The sequence below is a fragment of the Cydia strobilella genome, chromosome 1 (assembly GCF_947568885.1).
Source record: "Cydia strobilella chromosome 1, ilCydStro3.1, whole genome shotgun sequence".
NCBI classification, from domain to species: Eukaryota; Metazoa; Arthropoda; class Insecta; order Lepidoptera; family Tortricidae; genus Cydia; species Cydia strobilella.
This window is the reverse complement of record NC_086041.1, coordinates 18547199-18562982: the sequence shown is the minus strand read 5'-3', so window position 1 is coordinate 18562982 and position 15784 is coordinate 18547199. Positions and strand designations below refer to the sequence as shown.

Below are 15784 nucleotides of genomic sequence, written 5' to 3'. Positions count from 1 at the left end.
CGCAGCATGGATTTTGCGCGAGGTTGGTTGTTCAGCCTCCCAGGGCGGAGATTTAAGTATTCCCTGGGTTCGGGAACCCTACTGACCTGCGGGCGACCAGCGCACAGCCGTTTCACTGGGTCCCCTGATAGTCGGACCTGTATTCCGCGCCTACCAATGGCAGTATTAAGAGTTCCCTAGGTCCCCCGTCGTCAACACGCCACATCCTCATTGAGCTCTGGCGACCTTACTTACCGGCAGAAACACAACACTATGAGTAGGGAGGGTGTAGTGTTATTTGGCTGCGATTTTCTGTAAGGAGGAGCTACTTCCCCAGTTGGGCTCTGTGCCCTACCACACAAAGCGGGATGACATTCACTGTGCCCATACCTCTCTTTTGGACGTGCGTAGTTTAGGGACATACCCGGGTGACCCGGGTCCATACATACATTGATAATTAAATAAGACACGAATTCAGTTGTATTCCGTAGACAAATTTAAATTAAATAACAGTTTTATTTAAAATAGAAATGGTGTTTTTTAAGGTAACAATAACGATATGTCAATTGTCAATTCAATTTATGCAGTTGGTTTCATACATATATGTTCGTTATATGTAATATTTATTCTAGTGTTAGCAGTTAAGTTATGTGATTCGACTTTTATCTTGCCCCTAATTGCAAAAATAAATAAATATAGGTATTCTGTGCACCTGGGTATTTTCCACGCTTGTAATGTTCTCTTAATTCCAACATTTTCAACTGACATTGGCACAGAAGATACGGTTATTTGCGGGAATATTGTACGAGAAACTATGAGATAGCGAAATCTGTTCTTAGGAACCATGGCGTCGACTTTAGATTTAATAATAATGACTTTTTTTATACTCATACATAACCGGGAATCGAACCTGGTCAATATTCTTAATGTAATCGCGTGTAGTATTTGTTTGTATAATTGATCCTGAAATTTGAAAAAAAAACAAAATGAAAAAATTGAATGCCATATCATCTTCCTCGCGTTGTTCCGGCATTTTGCCTCGGCTCATGGGAGCCTGGGGTCCGCTTGGCAACCGATCCCAAGAATTGACGTGGGCACTAGTTTTTACGAAAGCGACTGCCATCTAACCTTCCAACCCAGAGGGGAAACTAGGCCTTATTGGGATTAGTCCGGTTTCCTCACGATGTTTTCTTTCACCGAAAAGCGACTGGTAAATATCAAAGATATTTCGTACATAAGTTTCGAAAAACTCATTGGTACGAAGCCGGGGTTTGAACCCGTGACCTCCAGATTGCAAGTCGCACGCCCTTACCGCTAGGCCACCAGCGCTTTGAAAAAAAAAACTGCCATTATTATTTAATCTAAAATAGAAGCCATGGTTCCTAACAACAGATGTCGCTATCTCTCATAGCTTCTGACTTCTCCCTACTGACCCATTTGGATTGATCACCGTGTATATATGTATATATATATACATATATATACATATATATATACTTTCCCGGCCGGTTTTGACCACGACGACTGTTTCATTATAAGTTTAGTGAATATATTGTGCTAGAGTGAGAATGTAGCATATTTAGGTAACCTGTGGTAGTTTTTACTACTAGAAACGCCTTAACATAAAATCAACTCAAAAAGCATATTACTCGTACGTCTGCAAACATGATGCATCTACTGTCAAAATATTCATTTGTTTCTTTAATTTCTTTAAAAACACCAAAAGTTTAATGTTTAATTTTGTATCAACAACCAACCTTTGTTTGTAATTCCCAAGACATCAGAAATCATCCAAATGCTACCTTTTAAATTAGAAGTTGTTTTACCTATGAAATTTAATGATATAATTTTTATTAAATATTTTGGTTTGTGTTACCTATTCGAAGTAGCCACACGACTATACAAGGTTCGCGTTCACTACGGAAACCGGAGAATTCATGGTTTCGGAAAAAGCTTAACATTGTACTTCACGTCAATAAACAGAGGGCTCAATTGTGCCCCGTACCACAGAATAAATAATAGTACTACTGTACAGAGAGGAAACTTCCTACAAATCCGAAATTTGACAGCGGTTCAGGGTCGGTCGAATCATGCTATCCCTTTCTAATATATGGCAGTATCCCTTCCGGCTATTTAGGTTTGTCAAAAAATTGTCGTTATCTTATCTGTGGTCGGGAACGCAAAGGGATGTCAAGTTGTGGCAACCCTAATAATTGCTCGGAGCCGAGTTTTCCTGAAGCGAGGAGTTTCGCACCGTACATTCCCTATTGAATTATATGTGCTGAATGCTAGATAAAGTTTGTCCCATGAATGTCAATGTCAGTGTCTTGTCTAAGCATTCTGTTTACTCATAGCTGGCAAAATTGTCCCAATGGACAGATGCCATAAGAACCAAAAACTGAACTGTTTACTCATATCAAAATTGTTATTGTAAGATGTTTTTTTTTAGTTATTGTAATTTCTGTACAAAAAGTTTGTTTTAATTAAACAGCAGTAAGTTTAAAGATAAAAAATTATTCCTTTTTTAAAATGTAAATTTATTGGAATATATAAGCTTTTTGGTACCTTGCAGTGTTTTATTCTTTAGAGCTTTAAGAAAAGGGGACGGCCGCTTCTCCATACAAACGTAGTTCCTATTTTCCTTTTGGGATAATGACATCATGGAAAATATTTTTTCCTAATTTCATGTAGGTAATTAGGTATATACATTTAGATTTACCATATAGTAGGGTGGCCGAACAGGCTTTAGGTTACTTTGCGCTCATGTCGTCTCGGACATGGGTATATTTGGTATTAGTACATTCAGTAAGATGTCCAGAATACAAATATAGGAGAGGACAAGCTCGAAAGTGGTGGGGGTAGTTGCTGTGACGTCATAAAGGCGGCAGTACAAAGTTTTTTACTTCTTGTAAACATACCATGTGGGGTACCAAATGAAAGGGCTTTGAAAGTAGATCACAAATATACAGGGTGACCTTAGCCATTGGACAAACCCTGAAATCCCACGTAGGGTTACTTCTCAGGAATGCTCTAACGTTAATATATTTTAATTAGAAAAGAAAAAAAAAATTTCAAACAAATTTATTCCAATGATCGACAACAAAAAGAAACATACTGTATTATTATGGCAGTGTTTTTGAACTTGTTCGAAAATGTGCGGCAATGATGACATTTGTCAAAAGTCAATCTTATTAATGTCATAAATAAAAAAGATAATTAATAAGGTCGAAGAAGGTTTCATACTATTTATTACCTCAGGAGCTATTAACACATACAGGCTGCTCGAAAGTAAAAAAATGGTAATTTGTTAATTTCTTCGTAACTGCTACACCGGTTGTTATGATACTTGGTATACTGATTCTAAATAACCTAATTCATATGTACATTTCGGCTTTGTCCAATGGCTAAGGACACCCTGTATAACATACTTACTGTAACATTTTCACTACTTGGTCTAATAAATTATTAGCAAACGTTCAAAAATTTCACAATCCACAGTTGACTGAACTGCTCTAAATAGGGGATATTACTGCAATGTTCTGCCACCAGAGTGCAGGACTAGCCTTTTTATTAACCATAGAGTAACTTATACATACTGTCTGTACCTTTAACAGGTTTTTGACAAGTTTTCAGAGATAATCTCAGAATAATGACTAAAGGAGGAGATAATAAAATATGACATTGATGCATCAAAGCGGTTTGTTTACAGATGACCTATGCTACGCTATCTGCCTCTTTATCGCTCGAATAGGCAAGTGAGAGAGATGTTAGATAACGAAATTTCGATTTTTTTGTTTCGCGATAGACCCTCAGATTCTGGTAGTGGCGCGAAACTCTGCGTAGGGGCAGAGTTTCGCGTAATATTCCCTATTGAAAATGACTGAATGGATTATTCCAAAATACATACCAAGTGACTGTGAATATCTTCTATATAATGTTAAAAAATAATTAACCAGAACAAAGATAGATATAACTCCGTAAGAGATGGATACAGTCTAAGGAAAAAACGTGCCTCGAAAATCACGATAATTTGATTCTCGATCAGATGGCGCTACTGCCTTTGGTCTACTCTCGCATAGAGGGCGTTGACGGTTTCGTTTGTTATCTAACAATTTTAACGCATATCAGTGAAAGAACATAGGTCAAACAAAATCATATAAAAATAATTAATGCAAGTAAAAAAAACATTACTCCAAATTTAAATACATTTTATCGTATTTTTAAAATGTTCATTTTAAGTTTTAATGTGTGTCAATAGATGGCAGTGAATTTACTGTGGTTACCAAGGGCCTGACACTCTTTGATAGAGAAAGATATAGACCTGTACCAATAACTTCTGAGGTTATAAGAATATTAATGTTGCTTATTTTTTATATATAGTTTCCAGACCATATACTAAACCTAAAAATAATATTTTGTGTCATCCTAGGTATTTGCTTAGGTAGAAATTTAGGTATTTCTTTTTTCAATCAGCATTCTGTAAAAAAAAAATTAGAGACGAAATTCTTTGTTTCCCTGTAAAGGCAAAGTGGCTTCCGACGTACACACGCATTTTGTGTCATTTTCATCCACGGGTATAATGGCATTTAATAAATACCTAATATTGATCCTAAAACGCCTAAAAAAATATTAGAGTCGGTAAGTGAAGTGTTGTACTTTACAGAACATTGTTATATGTTATTCAAACAAATCTGTGTCAAATTCATCCACCGCTTTTATTTAAAAAAAAATTTTTTCTAATTAACACCCTGTATCTGCCACAAAAAAAAAATCATATTATTAAGTTTACGTCTACAATATTATAATACCACATTGAGACATCATTCATAATTTGGGTCAATTTGATCCACGGTTTTTTTACTATCCGGCAAAATAAAACTCAATTGAGCAAGAAGGGCGTGCGCGGGGAAGGGTACTTACGCGGGTGGGGTGCTTATTATACTTGCCGCAATATTAGCTGGCGACTGAGATCTTAATACTATCTCCTTTACCCTTGTTAAGACCAACCAAGAGTGAAAGAGATGGCATTATGAGCTGTCTCGCCACTTAGTTTTGCGATACAGTGTATTTATTTCATTCGGAGGCATAATTACATTGTCTTATCAATCTTACCGTAGTAGGTATATAAATATAATTAAAAATAAACTGTAGGCTGCACTCCTCATACTGACCAACATTTGTGACGTTCCTAATCAAAAGGTACCACTTTCTCTGACAGGTTATTTGTATAAAGATATAATCAAATTTCGTCTTTATGGTAAACGACAAAGTGGTACCTACCTTTTGATTGAGAATGTCACATCAGCGACTTAAAAAATACTTTTGTTTCGATTTTTAGTAGACTTTTAGAGTTTATTTTAAGACGCAATTTATTCTGATTTTTGTTATGTTTAAGCGTGGCAAGCAACATTAATTACAATGATGATGATGTTCATTAAATACAATATTTTTTCATACTATACTGAACTGTCACCCTATACATGAGAATGAACAGCGCCCTCTTGACAATGATCATATATTACTGGTCAGGCTTTAAATGTGTCATAATTTAGTAGTCCCCTTTGTGGATTCTAAGTTTCCGAGTTACAGCAGTTTAGTGAAAGCGTTTTTTTTTAAATATAAATTAAGGGTTGAATAAAGAGGAAAGAAAATTTGATTATTTTTGCGCTACGACGCACGGTTTAGGAGATACAGCCCTATAAAGTTTTTTTTATTGTTTTTTTTTTCTTTTTTTCTTTTTTACATTGTGTTTTTTGTATATTACTTTGGGGTTTCATAAAGGGGAACGAAAATTTAATTATTTTTGCGCTACGACGCATGGTTTAGGAGATCAAGCCCTATAAAAAAAATTCTCTTTTTTTTGCGTTTTTTTTGTATAAATTAATGGTTACATAAAGGGGACCGAAAAGTTGATTATTTTTGCGCTACGACGCACGGTTTAGGAGATACAGCCCTATAAAGTTTTTTTGTTATTATTTTTTTCTTTTTTTTCTTGTGTTTTTGTATATTATTTTAGGGCTTCATAAAGGGGAACGAAAATTTTATTATTTTTGCGCTACGACGCATGGTTTAGGAGATACAGCCCTATAAAGATTTATTTTTTAAATTTTGCGTTTTTTTAAATATAAATTATGGGTTGCATAAAGGGGAACGAAAATTTTATTGTTTTTACGGTACCACGCACGGTTTAGGAGATACAGCTCTATAAAGTTTTTTTTCCTGGTTTTTTTTTGGTTTTTTTTTAAGTATTAATTACGGGTTTCTTAAAGGGGTTTTTTTAATTATTTTTGCGCTACGACGCATGGTTTAAGAGATACAGCCCTATAATGATTTTTTTTTTAAATTTTGCGTTTTTTTTTTTTAAATATAAATTATGGGTTGCATAAAGGGGAACGAAAATTTTATTATTTTTGCGCCACCACGCACGGTTTAGGAGATATTATATCTATATATATAGCTATAATAGCTCTATAGTTTTTTTCCTGTTTTTTTTTTTAAGTTTTAATTAAGGGTTTCTTAAAGGGGAACGAAAAATTGATTATTTTTGCGCTACGATGCACGATTTAGGAGACGCAGCCCTATAAAGATTTTTTTTTGTTTTTTTTTTTTTCATTGTGTTTTTTGTATATTAGTTTGGGGTTCCATAAAGGGGAACGAAAATTTTGTTATTTTTGCGCTACCACGCACGGTTTAGGAGATATAGCTCTATAAAGATTTTTTCCTGTTTTTTTTTTTAAGTATTAATTAAGGGTTTCTTAAAGGGGAACGAAAAATTGATTATTTTTGCGCTACGACGCACGGTTTAGGTGTTTAGGAGATACAGCCCTAAAGTGTTTTTTTTCCTCTTTTTCTTTTTTGCGTTTTTCAATCTTAATTAGGGGTTTCTTAAAGGGTTTTTTTTTTAATTATTTTTGCGCTACGATGCACGGTGTAGGAGATACAGCCCTATAAAGTTTTTTTGTTATTTTTTTTCTTTTTTTTCATTGTGTTTTTAGTATATTACTTTGGGGCTTCATAAAGGGGAACGAAATTTTTATTATTTTTGCGCTACGACGCATGGTTTAAGAGATACAGCCCTATAATGTTTTTTTTTTAATTTTGCGTTTTTTTTTTAAATATAAATTATGGGTTGCATAAAGGGGAACGAAACTTGTATTATTTTTGCGCCACCACGCACGGTTTAGGAGATATTATATCTATATATATAGCTATAATAGCTCTATAAAGTTTTTTTCCTGGTTTTTTTTTAAAGTTTTAATTAAGGGTTTCTTAAAGGGGAACGAAAAATTGATTATTTTTGCGCTACGATGCACGATTTAGGAGATGCAGCCCTATAAAGATTTTTTTGTTTTTTTTTTCATTGTGTTTTTTGTATATTAGTTTGGGGTTCCATAAAGGGGAACGAAAATTTGATTATTTTTGCGTTACGACGGTTTAGGAGATACAGCCCTATAAAGTTTTTTTTATTGCGTTTTTTTTTAATATAAATTAATGGTTACATAAACGGGACCGAAACGTTTATTTTTGCGCTACGACGCACGGTTTAGGAGATACAGCCCTATAAAGATTTTTTCCTCTTTTTTTTCTTTTTTGCGTTTTTAAATCTTAATTAGGGGCTTCTTAAAGGGGAGCGAAAATTTGGTTATTTTTGCGCTACGATGCACGATTTAGGAGATACAGCTAATACAGCCCTATAAAGATTTTGTTTCTTTTTTTTTCATTGTATTTTTCATGTATTACTTTTGGGTTACATAAAGGGGAACGAAAATTCTTTTATTTTTGCGCTACGACGCATGGTTTAGGAGATACAGTCCTATATTTTTTTTACAATGCATGTGCTCGAAAAGTGGTTTTCCTACGGAGCCATATCGTGCGGAAAGTACTGCTTTTCCGCACTAGTGCTTTTTGTTTTCAATTTTTTTTTTACAGTACATATGGTGCTACTTTCTCGCACTAGTGCGGAAAAGAGCACTTACCGTGCATATGTCGAAAGTTTAAAGGGCCATATGTACTGTAAAACGTACGATACACGTGCGAATAGGTAATTCGCAACTCGTGTCGATTTAAAACACTCCTTTTAATAATTAAACTTATTTGCCATGATATGTTTTTTTATTTACTCGCACAATGCATAGTAAAACATTGTATGATACACGTGCGTAAAGATGATTTCCGCACTTGTTGCATAAATAGCAATTTTTTTATCAAAGAATGAAAGAAAGTCACGGTATTAATAACCAAATTTTACTTTAGTGGTACCTTTTCCCTATCACTGTCACAAATGTATGTGGCGTTAACGTAAACGCGATATTTTTAAGATTTCCCTGCGCAATGTTGCCAGCTCGCTCGCAAATCAAACATGTATTTACAGTTCTTTTGCATAATGGTGACATTGTACAATATCTATAAGTTTTAAATAGGTAAAAGATAATTCGACGCATTCTTTGCTTGCTTGTTGCTTGTTGTTGTGTTGTTTGCGTAACTTCTTTGAATAAGTTGCGTTAATTTGGCGCACAGGCGAAGTAAACATGCGTTGCGTACGGCAAGGTCACGCCGCGGCCCCACCCTGCACGGCCTCCGTTGCCCATTCAGACCGCCCGCTAGCTTCGTTTGAACGCAAATAATATTTTTGTAATATTTGTTTATGCAGTGGATGCAAGTGACACAAATTCATACATCTTATTTATCCCGCATTTCAAATTAATAAGATGTAAACTCTAATATCTTTAATATTCTTTTGTAACGGTGACAGCCTGTTACAACAAAATCATCAAATATCTTATGAAGCTATGCCTTAATAAGACACAAAATCATTTAATGGACCTATTTAAACGATTAAATTCGACCTAAGTAATTTTTTTTAACTCTAATTTTTTTTTGTGTCATTTAGAATATTATGACATAGTATCAGATTGCAGTGGACGTAATTGACACAAACTATGTTTTCACACTAAAAACACTATCCTAAATGCAACACAGTTACATGTTTTCTCTCGAATATTTTTTTCTCCAAAATAATTCAAAATAAAAAATAATTACCACAAAGTAACAAATTACTAGAAAAGCAAATTATATATATGACACAAAACAAAATGTAAGATTTACATCTTAACAAAGTATTCATAAGCGAAAACAGAATTGACTTTAATATTTTTATAACCTAGGGGTCAAAATATAGCCAGCGGTACAGGTCTAAGTCTTATTGCGATTCCTATATAAGAGGAAAGAGAAAATAGTGCCATGCGTTGTCCTTATTACCGACCGGGTTTTTTTTCATGGTCGGGTTATGGCTGCATAGGTAGGAGGCGATGGCGAAATACCGAAATTTATAAGAGTGAAAGAGAAAAAGGATTATGCTGCCATACATTAACCTGTCAATACATGAGTATGTGTTTCTCTTACCCCTGGTCTTGCCCTGGTCGCTCAGTTTTATGTCTATAACTACTATACTATACTATGTCTATGGTGGTTACAAAATTTACTATGACAGTGACAGTACCGTTCTATCCTATGATATCCTCTGACCAGAAATAAAAAAAGTACATCAAGTTCAAATAAAGTATTATTTTGTGTTACATTAAATTGCAACTATTGTTAAAACAAACAAAAACCTGACTGTTTACATATATTTGAAATGGTCTTTTTTTCAATAGCATGCATTCGGTACCCATATTGCTACAGTAAGAAAAAAAACCGGCCAAGTGCGAGTCGGACTCGCGTTCCAAGGGTTCCGTACATTACACAATTTAAATTTATTTTTGTATGTGAAACTTGAGTGAAATAAAAGTTAAGTAATTAAGTAAGTCAGACTTACTCTTGACTGCACATTTCTATTAGGTTTTCCTGTAATCTATAGGTAAAGAACTATTTTGTGTATTTTTTTCAAAATTTTAGACCCAGTAGTTTCGGAATGGTCATTTTTTGCCTATTTTCTTGAATAACTTCTAAACTATTTATCCATAAATTATAAAAAAAATATATTTGAGATTCTCACAATAAGCTGTTTCATTTGATATGTAACATGATATAATTTGAAAAACTTTATTTTTTATTTTTCTCATTTATCACTTAAAAGTGGCCCCTATGTTTAAAATTCATTTGTTTATGTTACATGTCTGTCTTTGGGTCACAAACTTACATATGTATACCAAATTTCAACTTAATTGGTCCAGTAGTTTCGGAGAAAATAGGCTGTGACAGATGGACAGACAGACAGACAGACGCACGAGTGATCCTATAAGGGTTCCGTTTTTTCCTTTTGAGGTACGGAACCCTAAAAAACAATCCCCCTTCCCAATCCCAAACATATGGCCCTTCAAATTACCGTTACGTAATGTGCTTATTAGAGAACAAGGTGTCGTAATGGAGCACCAGATATACTGTAAATCAAGTATTAGATCCTGCAGGATGTTACATAAATAAAGGATTGAGTAAATGAGTGATCATTATTATACACCGCCTTACTTTTTTCTTAGTAAACCTTAATAGGATCTTTATCACAATTTACATATTTAGCACATTCATAGACATTTGGGAGTGAGACTTCAAATGTACATTCAACCCATAGCGTGTTTGGTATGACTTGTCACATAGATGACAATGAAAGTTCTTGACTCCTGTATGAGTTAGAGAATGCCTCTGTAACTCGGATTTAGAAAAAAATCTCTTTCCACAACTTTCACATCCATATTTTTTTTCCTTTAGGTGATTTTTACGTATATGAGAACTACGAGAACTAGAAGAAATGAAAGTTGCATTGCACACTTCACATTTGTGATTTCTAGTTCTCTTATGATTCCATAAAACATGTGAATGAAGGCCTCCGGGTACTTTGAATTTCTTTGGACAGAATTTGCAGCTGTATGGACGATCATTGCTGTGTGTCAACATATGAATTTTTATATATCCAGGTGGATATGATTTTCCACACTGATCACACTGTCTTAGCATTCTATCGGAACTGTTTTTTTCTTTATGATGTCCGTTGGGTTGACAAGAATGGGCATTTAATTCATTTTCAGAGTAAAACCCTTCCCAGCAGTTTTCACAAAGATATGGTTTTAAATGAAGTTTTCGATGTAAAACAAGGGAACGGAAATCTTCAAATTTCTCATGGCAATAATCACAATCACGTCCTGTGGAGGATTTAAGAGGATGATTATTAGTACAGTGTGCGCTTAATTCTTTTGTAGAATGAAATTCTGCTTTACATTCAACACAAAACATTAGTTTAATTTCACTTGCTGTGTCTTCTATAGCTTGATGTTTTCGTCTTTCATATCTTCTCATTTGATAAGTTTTTCCTTCTTCTTCCGATCCGTAACAGTAGTCAATGTCATCAATCTCAGTGTTTGAATTTTCTGATAATGTTTTAGCACTTGATTCTATTAGGTTTTTAAAGGAATATGTCATGGTAAGGTGATAAATACAGTTCATGCAGATACTTTCTGGATATTCCTCATCGGAAGAAACCTACAAACATACATTTTATAAGAGAAGACAGATTTATGTTTATATTATTATTGGACTATAACGAATTATATTCCAGATACAACGCCAATACATTGCAAAAAATTCAATAAAATCACGTTTTTATAGATGAATGTTTATTTCATACCTTATAGTTGTAAATATTCGCTAAAATATCAGACATCCTTACGTCTTCACCACCAATGGTAATTGTTGTATGGATATACCGCATTTCCTTGCCGCTGGCTAAACAGGTACGACAGTTGTCTTTATAACTCATTTTTATAGATGCTTATTATCTTCTAATATTGCTCAATTTAGATATTTAACTGTATTAATTTAATTTAATTATTATATCGAAACTCCTAAGCCTAACAACTTAATGTTTATTTTATAATTATGTAGGTACCAAGTAGGTACTAGTAGGTACTTATACATAGATAGATAAGATATACCAGGGGGGGGCACTAGGAATATCAAGGAATAGTATTCCTTAGTAAGACTACATTACACACTATTTTGGCTCATCTGTGGCAAGATAAATAATAAATATTATATAATATATATAAGACCCCAAAGCACGAGCGCTTTTTCAACGAGCGTTGAAAAAGCGCTCGTGATTATGAGCCCTAAAGCGGCTATATTTTAAACCCCTCCACACTCGTGCGCGAATCGCGGCGCGAAGCCGCGAACGCGAGTGTGGATAGAGTTGGTCACAGGACCGCTTCTTACACTGATAAACACGTAGGTACACACAACACACTTCACAATTCATCACACTTATATCTAGACACTTAAATCTTTCCCGGTTCACACAACTACACACCCAGAAACAACGCGTATACCGATAGCGCCGAGTTTCTGGCAACAAAACGCTTTACACGGTGGAGGGGTTTAGTCCGTAGCCGGCTAAACCTCCAGAGCAGCCGAGTCGGGCATGCTGCCGTATACCGGGCGGGCAGTATCCCATGAGGATTACCTCCACCTCTGACAAAAAAAAAAGTTCGCTAATCAGCGAAATCGACTCCACACCAGGGACGTAACGGATGTGGCTTTATCGGAACCGAAAGCGGAACCAGATGTTTTAAATTTATTTTATCGGAACCAGAAACGGAATCGGAACCGAAAATGGGACCAGAATCCGAGCCTGAGACAGTACTGTCAGTAGGTACACATTACACAGCACAACACATACGAATAGGGTAGTTTATACACAATAACACGAATAAAACAAACAACAAATTAGTGCAGCACGTGACAAGCGGGGCGACGAGCGAATGACTGGTACTGGTATAAAGCTGTTTGTTTTTGATGTACGCCGCTCATGTCCCGCCGCCGCGCTAAGCATTGACATCCGTTATAACGTCCGTTTCAAAAGTAACGGAACCGGAACAGAAACGGATGTTTAATACCAAACGGAAGTTCCGACTTAACGGAAACGGAAACGGAGCTCGGTAACATCCCTGCTCCATGGAGCTTTACATGTTTAGGCCGCATAAGCACGAGAGCTTAAAAAGCGTAGCGGTTTTAACGCACCCGTAAGAGCGAAAACGCGATATCTCTTTCTCACTTTTTATAGGTGCGTCACGCACGCAACGCTTTTTAAGCTCTCGTGCGAATGGGGGGGCTTTAGACCCTTTAAAGCGTAACGGACTACCGCACCGCACCGCGACCTTGGTGTGCCGCACCCATAGATATCTCTTTCTCGCTCTCTTATAGGTGCGGCGCACGTATCGATAGTATGTCAGGTGGTCGCCGTACGTGCGTTAGACACAGCTATAAGTTAGAGCAAGAGACAGATATTTTGACCGCACCAAGGTCGCGGTTCGGTGCGATAGTCCCTTATGGCTATAATTTGGGAGGTTTTTATTTTATTATGTTGGTAATGGTACAATTTATTTTATTTGTAATATTTGTATTTGTATGATGCATATCTACTTAGTAATCTGTGGTATGATGTGCTACAGACTAGATATTCTAGTTATTAAAATTGAGAAAATGTCTTCTATAATACCCGGTAGCAATTCTCAAAATATTAATAATTCCACTATATCCTCAAAACAAAGCAAGAAACGGAAACGTAGAAACAAAAATAAGAATAAAAACAAACAGTCTGTCTCGAAGAAAAAGGTTTTCAAGTACAAATCTGTGAACAATAGTGCATTTAAATTGTCTAAATTAATGTTTACCATGTCGTCTTGGGCAGAGCATTTTACTTTTGCAGCTACTTGGCAATTGAAACACCAGATGGCTTACTGGAAAGCAAAAGCAAAGTCTTTAGAGTATGAAAATAGTGTTCTACATGACATAATTCGCAAAAATCAGTATGTAACTCGTGGTGAAAACTCGTCTACTACATGTAAAATTTCAGGATCTGATGTAGACAGAGAAAATCATGAAGATGAAGAAGAATTTAACGTGAATGATAGGCATAGTCCAATAAGAGAAGGTAAACTGGGAGAATGGCAAGATGCAGGAAGTACTAACTCTCAAACTATGTTGGTGGACATGCAATCAGGAAGTGGGGAAGAAGAAGACAGTTCAGATGATAATCAGGATTTAGAAGTGAGTGAAGAATTCATACAGTTTTTGATGATAAATGCCAAACACAAAGAAGAACTGAGGTTAGAGCGCGAACAACAAAAAGCAGCACAAGAAAAAGCCGAGTTAGAAGAAAGAGAGGCTCAGCTGAAAGCCCGACGGCACTACGGTTTATCAGCCCAAGATCTTTATGGAGAAAGATGGCAGAAAACTGCAGCAATAGAGATGTCAATGAAATGTGATTATATGTCAGATATAGACAAAAATACACCTGCATTCTGGCCCGTGATACCATTTAATTTTAATTCACATTATTCACTCTAATCAAAACTTAAGTTAATTTCTACTTGTTGGATTTATTAGATCTATTCTGACACCAGACGCTTTCTGATATCTTGCTGCTAAGATTGACAGGGAAATAACGTATATCATTCCCTGTCCCTCTCAGCAGAAAGTTCTCAGTGACCAGATAGATCTAAAAAACCCAAGACGCGACGCAGCGCCGCGGTCGCGCGGCGCGACTGCCGCCCATGCTAACAGGTTGGCGACGTCAAACAGACTGCGTCCCGCTGGCCCCTTGCGTCCACGCGCCGCGGGACGCGGCGCTCCGTCTCGCCGTGTGTTTGGCCAAGCCTTTAATGTAGATTAGAGCCAAAATTTATCAGAGGTAAATAGGAAATTGCAATAGTTATTTGTTTTACAAAGGGGCAAAGTTATTGTTTAACCCCTCATGCTAATATTGATACCTGAGCAAGCGAAGTTTCCAAAATTGATAAAATTTCAAATTCGAAAATGGCATCTTGAGCACTGCAAGCATTTCAAGACACGAACCAAATTTTCCCACCAAGGGAAAACAAAATTTTTCACCACACTAACGCGAGGAGAATACTAAATTAATCATTCAAAGTCATAACTTAGAAGTCAATTCCATCAGGCCAAATGAGAAAACAACTCAAAATTTGCATCAAATTACTTAGTGATACCATTCTTGTGGATAAAATGCAACTTTCTCATCAGTTTTTGAAGTATCAAGAGAGCCTTTACCAGCTGGTGTGGTGAAAACATCTTTCGTGACCAGTGTATAGTAGTCAGGCTTAACATAATGAGTATTTCTCATAGAAATGTTTTTTTTAAATAATAAACTGCAATTGTATTTTTCTAATTAGAATTGTGTATTTATTTGCATAACCGAAGGAGGGAACATAGCTAACAAATTTAAGGAGTTGTTCACTGTGTCGTCCGTACACACGTCCATGCTGAGGGAGATTGATGCTGAGGCCAACGTGTGAGAGAGTACCATATATTTTTCTGCAAAACAGGTAGCTAAAGTCATTCAAAATATGCAGAGGGGAAAATCTCCAGTACCCGTACCATGAGTCACTGACAGTGTCAAAACTGACATATACTCTAACGTCTACGTAATACATCTCGCTCACACTAATATGTCAGTACGAGCGAGATGCATAGAAAGTGAGTTACGTTTACGCTCGCGGTCATGTCAGTGCCGAACTGATGGTAGCCGTATAGGTCACGATGGTTTCAGTATCGAACACCTAAAATATGCGGTGGTACATCTGCCTCGCGTTTTAGCTATATTTTTAACCGACTTCAAGATTTCAAAAGGAGGAGGTTCTCAATTCGGTTGTATGTTTTTTTTTATGTTTTTTACTCCATATTTCCGTCATTTCTGAACCGATTTTGAAAATTATTAGGGTTCCGTACCCAAAGGGTAAAAACGGGACCCTATTACTAAGACTCCGCTGTCCGTCTCTGTCTGTCCGTCTGTCACCAGGCT

General features: G+C 36.0%; 2 protein-coding genes across 2 annotated transcripts; one reads left to right on the top strand and one right to left on the bottom strand.

Moving 5' to 3' along the window:
• Positions 1 to 10439: 10439 nt before the first annotated feature.
• On the bottom strand, positions 10440 to 11853 carry LOC134741648 (zinc finger protein 39-like). Its single transcript, XM_063674506.1, has 2 exons — positions 11597 to 11853; positions 10440 to 11451 (listed from the first exon to the last, which is right to left on the bottom strand). The coding sequence occupies exons 1-2, from the start codon at positions 11726 to 11728 to the stop codon at positions 10483 to 10485; spliced, it is 1101 nt and encodes a 366-aa protein (XP_063530576.1). The 5' UTR covers positions 11729 to 11853; the 3' UTR covers positions 10440 to 10482.
• A 1583-nt stretch (positions 11854 to 13436) lies between these two features.
• LOC134746450 (gem-associated protein 8-like) lies at positions 13437 to 15159 on the top strand. The gene has a single exon (XM_063680837.1). The coding sequence runs from the start codon at positions 13447 to 13449 to the stop codon at positions 14311 to 14313; it is 867 nt and encodes a 288-aa protein (XP_063536907.1). The 5' UTR covers positions 13437 to 13446; the 3' UTR covers positions 14314 to 15159.
• The last annotated feature ends 625 nt before the right edge of the window (positions 15160 to 15784 follow it).

Excerpts from the sequence above, each read along its gene's own strand:
- LOC134741648 (XM_063674506.1), bottom strand. The coding sequence starts at position 11,728 with ATGAGTTATAAAGACAACTGTCGTACCTGTTTAGCCAGCGGCAAGGAA. Across the intron at positions 11,452-11,596 it reads CGAATATTTACAACTATAAG|GTTTCTTCCGATGAGGAATA; the intron begins GTATGAAATAAA and ends GTATGTTTGTAG.
- LOC134746450 (XM_063680837.1), top strand. The coding sequence starts at position 13,447 with ATGTCTTCTATAATACCCGGTAGCAATTCTCAAAATATTAATAATTCC.